We start from the raw sequence: 6,000 nt of genomic DNA, 5'->3' as shown, positions 1-6,000 counted from the left end.
TTACATCTGAAAACATTGTAAAAATGGACTTGAAAATATTTAAAGGAATAACTTACAATATAAAAACTATTTACCCGAAAAGTATGTACCCTAATCAGAGATTAATAGCTCCTCATTTGTCCAGTATGATGAATTTGTTGTGCGACATAAATTGATCATCTAAAAATAGCTCTATTTGTGCAATTTGACAATGTAAAGAAGTTAGTTTTTAAACACTGTTCTTCTTCTTAGAACATAGAGCCACATAAAAATAGTCAATACAATATTTGAAATGTATCACTGAAATTATGACACCTAACACTGTCAGATGGAGAAAGGCCAACATATCTCTCACACCATAGCATCTATTAATAGGCCTGACTCCCTTTTGCAATGTCGACTGTAACATTAATCCTTGTTTTAAATCATAGTGTCTCAAATATCAGCTGCTATACAGTTCTCTTTCAGTTTATATCAGAGAGCCCAATGGAGTCTTCTGAAGAACCTAGTCGGGTTAACAGGGCTAACTTATTACAAGTCCCCACTGTAAATGATTTTGCTTCAGAGGATGAAGATGTTAAAATTGACATTGAACTTCGTTACTCTCCACGTCCCCGAAGGCGGAATTCTGCATCTTCAGAGGAAGAGGAGGCCTATACTCCCACCAACATCTCAAGAAAAGTTTCATTTGCTGATGCATTTGGGTTTGATCTTGTGTCTGTTAAAGAGTTCAATATCTGGGAATTACCAAATACGGGATACGACAATGATATAGAAGATGAAGTTTTTCCTCAGGATGAATATTTTTTCTCTCAGCTGTTTACATTACCTCCTTCTCAAGAAGAACTTCTGCAAAAAGTACGAGAGCAAAAAGTAATGTTGGAGTCAATTCTGCTCCTGCCTGGGATTACCTGTATGAATGGCATTATACGAGTCCTCAATATATCCTTTGAAAAACAGGTGTATGTTCGAACAACACTGAATAACTGGCTCAGTTATTATGACATCCTCGCAGAGTTCATGCCTAATTCTTGTGGTAATGAAACAGATCAGTTCTGCTTTAAGATTTCTTTGGTGCCTCCTTACCAGAAAGATGGAGTTAAGGTGGAGTTCTGTATACGGTACGAGACATCAGTTGGTACCTTTTGGGCAAACAATGATGACAAAAATTACACGCTGATTTGTCACAAGAAAAAAACTGCATCCAAGGCGGAAAATAAACCCCAGAAAGAGGTTACAGATAGATCTCTTAAAGGCTGCTTAAAGACAACACAAAACAGGTGAGGTTGCACCTTAACTTTTGATAATTTAGATTATAACTGGCTAATTTCTGACTTTCTATGGGTGCTTGCTGAAGTCAAGACTGCCCATGTTGTTTTCTTCTATTTTATTTTATTTCTTTTTAATGAAAAATTTGGCCAAGACTTGTTTTCAGTAAAACTCTTGTATCTATCTGCCAGTGGTTTTCCGCAGACAGATTAGTTGGGATCATAGTTTTAATAAATGGCATGCTTGCCACTAGTTTGAAAAGCGGTGTGAGGGTCTATACATTATGGGCTATGTTCCAATTTTGATCTCTATAGGACATAAATTGAGCAATGAGAGCTTTGTTCCAGATTGAGGTAGCTGTACAGTTAAAACACTCCACATCCACTTCTTCTGTAAGTAAAAAAAAAAAAAAAAAGCAAAAGAAAGGTCAGTTTTCATTATATTTATTTCATGGTTCATTCTCTACATACAATAATGAAATGGCACAAATGGTTCAAGAAGTGGATAACTTAGGGAAGAATCCTATTGCAATTACAATAGCTGGTACAAACTTTTCTGCAAGTGTTTGGGCTATTCTGCAAGGCTTATAGTTCCTTTTCCCTGCCACTGGTAGATGCTTCTGTTTCAAAAATGGTGAAATGAATAATGTGAAATGAATAATTTCACATACCAATAAGGCAGAATTGTAACATATTAAAGAAAAATACATAGAATTTATCTTTTATATACTGTTCTAATTAAATATAGACAATTCATGTTAATTAGAGAGTAAGGTGGCAGCAGTTAACTTATAATTTAATTGAATATAAAGAGAGACAATTAGGAATGGTAAATTTTGGCTTCCTACCATTATTAACTATCTTCTTTCTGTAAGCAAGGCAAAGTTGCATGCAAAAATCTAATTCTCAATTTCTTTGCTCCTCAAATTTGCTATGAATCAGTTGGAGTTCTGCAGAGCCAAATCTGTATTTTACCTGTAGTGTGCTTTGCAATACTTAGATCCCAGAACTGAATTCATGTTGGGTTTTTGATATTATGTTGAGTTTTTAGTTCCTACCCTCTTTCCAAATAAGGCAGTGCTGTTTAATTTCCCTGATGCTCTTCCACTGGACTGAGTTGGTGGGGAAGGGGAAACAGAACTGCGGCAGTGATGGCAGCTTAAGGAGGAGGGAGACAGCCAGGATTTCTCCTGTGCAGAACCTTCCTTCCCAAAAGCCAGACTTGCTGCGCTGGGAGCTTCTGCCAGCTCTAATCATAAATGAGCCCTGTGAGGAGAGGTGTGCAATAAATATGGCTTAGTGCCTGCATCAATGCTGCAGTGTAAGAGCAGCCCTAGGGCTAGCCCAAGGCTTGATTCAGAGCCAGTCCACAAAGCTCCCCTGATAAGTATCCCTTGGGCCAACTCTGGAGCCATCATGATGATCCTTCCGTGGGGGAACATCCCAGTATGTCAGAGCAGAGGGAATAATGCTTTTACATGCCATGTGGTCAACTCCTGACATTTGAGTCCACTTTTGTACATAATTTGTCCTTTAAGAAACATCACATGACCCATTCTGGGTAAATAGGATAGCCTGAGATACCCTGCAGAAGGACACTGATATCAAATACCATATTTGATATCTTAACTGTCATCTAAGTTCAGGTAGCCCACATGGAGCAGATGATGGACTTGGAGAGCTGAGTCTTAATTTAGTGAGCCCTGGGCTTCCAGATGCTTTCAGGAATAATCTGAAAATTTAGATACAGTTGGACATCTAAGGTTGAATGGCTCCTAAGTGTTCAATTCCCTAGAGTTTCCTGTGACATGCATAGTGCTAGCAAAAGTTGTAGAAGCCTTTCTTCTTGGGATCCTCTTTTAATAGGATATGCTAAATGATTTATGTGCAAGTCAGACAGAGAGCTGATTTAAAAAATTGGAAATGCTAATATGTCTACTCCTTAATATAAAATTACCTGGTCTCTAATCAGCCTGTAAAGTTGTCTCCTCTATCAGGCTGAAGAGGAATGCATATTTGTGAATGGGTCTATACAAATATATGTGTATATATACATGTATGTGCATATTTGTCCCTATAGACACATGTGCACATGTATGTGTAAAATATGTAAACCAAAGCAGTCAGATTCTTGTCTACATTGTGATCTGCTCATTTCTGTCAAACAGTTAATTAGCGTGCACTTTTAAGACTCTCCTTAGTCACAGAAGGATGTACAGAGATCTAACAGTAAATGCAAAAATGAGCTGAAAGTATCTTTGGAATATGGTTTCAGTGGTCGTCAAGGCATCTGGAACACAGTTTTGGCAGTTCGTAATCCAGGACCAATTTTATGCTACAGAGACTTTGTTGACTTCACAGGAGATACAGCTTTCACCAGTGTAAATGAGGTCAGCATCAGGGCCTTTTGTTTCAAAAGAACTAAGATGCCAACTTCCATTGCTCACTTGTTTTTCAAAGTGTCTTTGTACATGTTGCCCCTTTGAGTGAGGAGGAACACCCTGCAGACATCTGCAAAAGTACCTCATTATTCTCCTTCAGACCCTCATTAAAACTCTTTTGCTTTGATGTCTAGAAAAAAGAGCAAGAAAAACAAACCCCCCAAAACTGGCAAAGTGAGGCTGTTGATGTACTATAACTCCTTCATATCACATTGCTACCCCTTTATCAGCTCTACTCCACCAGCCCATCTCTTTCTCTCTTGCTTTTTGTCTGCATGATAAACTGCCACATTTATATATGCTCTGCTGGATGTTTATAGAACATTTAGCAAAGTGGGTGTTCCTCAAACATAACTAGCTTGTCTTTGGGGCTGCAGCAATGCAAATAGATATACACAGAAGTAAAAACAATTTTAGCTTTGATTCAGACAATAAGGAGGCGGGTAAGGAATATTCATATCCATGCCCATGAGCTGGGCATTTTAGATTAAAGATTTCTTTATAGCGATCTGAATAGAAGAATAATTTAAGAGGTCACTAATTTAGGCCTCTATCTCAAATATAGAAACCTGTAATAACATTTTTAATTTTTTTTTTTAACTCTTGACTCTGAGATATTTATACTTTCTCTTAAAATGTGCAATTTACCTCTTCAGTTAAAAAATAGGACATTAAAGAATCATGTTTTTTAAGCAGAGAGTCTGATCCACTCTAGGGCATACTTGTGTGGCTCATTAAATGTCATTAACGAGGATTAGTTGGGTTAGTTAAGTAAAAGGAATAATATGCACTTTCAGAGGAAGTTACTGAGGAAACACAACATGACTATATCGTATTACTCTTAAGAACATGATCCAGGACAAAGTTGAGTAAATGAGGACAATAAGGTGGCTTCTGATGGTATTATTCAGAAATAAAAATTGACTTCAACCTGAAAAGTTCCACCTGAAAAACAGAATGACAGTGAAAAGCAATACTGCATCAAATAATTAATGCTGAAAATTGTCTATATTTGGACACTCAGAACCACATGACTTAAAAGCCTACCTATTCATTCCATGTTTCATTCACTTTTTCTTCCATGTCTAGATATGTACAAATAGTCTTCTCTTAAAATTTCATGAAGTATTTGCTTCTAGATGTATTTTTTTCAAGCTAAAAGTATTTCCTCAGAAACTTTAAACATTTTTGTGGTTTTCGAAAGTCTTGAAAGGATGTATAGGAAAAAATATAGTTTGGAAAAATAGTGTTTAAATTAATTAATTTATGTTTTAGTCTATCTGAAAGCATTAGCTTAACTTATATACAGTCATAAATATACTTTGGGGGAAAAACTGACTTCTAAAATTTTAAGACTGTCACCAGAAATGAAAGCATTTCTGCCAATAAACAGGCCTGATTGCTATGATATATTTATATACACATATATATATTTAAAAATCAGAAAAATGTAAATTAATTATATCAGCTTCACTCTTTTCTCTTTTTGTTTGACTCTCATCCTTTTGGGACATGGATAATGATTCTGAACATGAGTCTTTCCTGGTCCTCAGGTTTGGACAACATGTTTTTTTTTTGTGGACATCAGGATCCTGCATTGATCTGATAAGACAGGAACTGGCTGGGTATTGCATGAGGCAGACTCCTGCAGATCATGGTGCACGGTGCAGTGAAAAAGTCATGTAAACTATTTCCACTGTCACTGATGGAGCTTCATCCCATTTCTGTCAAGATCAAGAGCAACAGCCCAAGGAAAATGGCTGATAATCAAGAAAATTGTTTTACAAAAGGATATAACGTATTTGGACTCCTGTCCTCTGACAAGGAAGGGGAAGGCTAGTATTTATGTCATAGCTGTTAGAGTTATCCCCCTCTGAACCCACAAATCTATCACTCTGAACTGTATCCACAGGTGTGATCCAGCTGATGTTGGTCCTATGCTTTTATTTGTCATTTACAGACTGTACCTTTCTTGAATAGTAGTGCATCAATTCACTTACCTCCATGATGCCACTTTAAAATGCAACACAGTGATAGCTCTTACAAGAGTTGCTCTGTGTACAATGCATGATGAGAAAGAAGAGATTAAAACCCCTGTGTCTATGGGCCACCAGTGCCAACTGTGAAAGTGTAAATACTGAATAGTCTTAGAGCAATTGCTAGTGAGAAAATTTTTTCTGTGCATGAGTAGGTTCCCATCTTCAGCTGCTGCCTTATCTCCCTTCTGATGGGAGGCAAAGGAAGTTCCTGAAGACCCAGCTTGGCAGGACTGCACTGTGCTCAGTCAGTCTTCCCCAGATAGATGGCAGACC

The 6,000-nt window shown here is 37.2% G+C and overlaps 1 protein-coding gene across 2 annotated transcripts in view; it reads left to right on the top strand.

Annotated features, from left to right (window-relative positions):
- Nucleotides 1-435: 435 nt before the first annotated feature.
- PPP1R3A (protein phosphatase 1 regulatory subunit 3A) overlaps nt 436-6,000 on the top strand; it is a 29,131-nt gene continuing 23,566 nt past the window's right edge. For both annotated transcript variants that reach the window (XM_064656002.1, XM_064656001.1), the window contains exon 1: nt 436-1,259. In XM_064656002.1, the coding sequence (XP_064512072.1) occupies nt 466-1,259 (794 nt within the window). In that variant the 5' untranslated portion in view covers nt 436-465. The remainder of the gene's footprint in view (nt 1,260-6,000) is intronic.

This window comes from Pseudopipra pipra, chromosome 5 (genome assembly GCF_036250125.1).
Source record: "Pseudopipra pipra isolate bDixPip1 chromosome 5, bDixPip1.hap1, whole genome shotgun sequence".
Classification (NCBI taxonomy): domain Eukaryota; kingdom Metazoa; phylum Chordata; class Aves; order Passeriformes; family Pipridae; genus Pseudopipra; species Pseudopipra pipra.
Note: the sequence above shows the minus strand (reverse complement) of the source record. Positions and strands in the feature narration are given on the sequence as shown.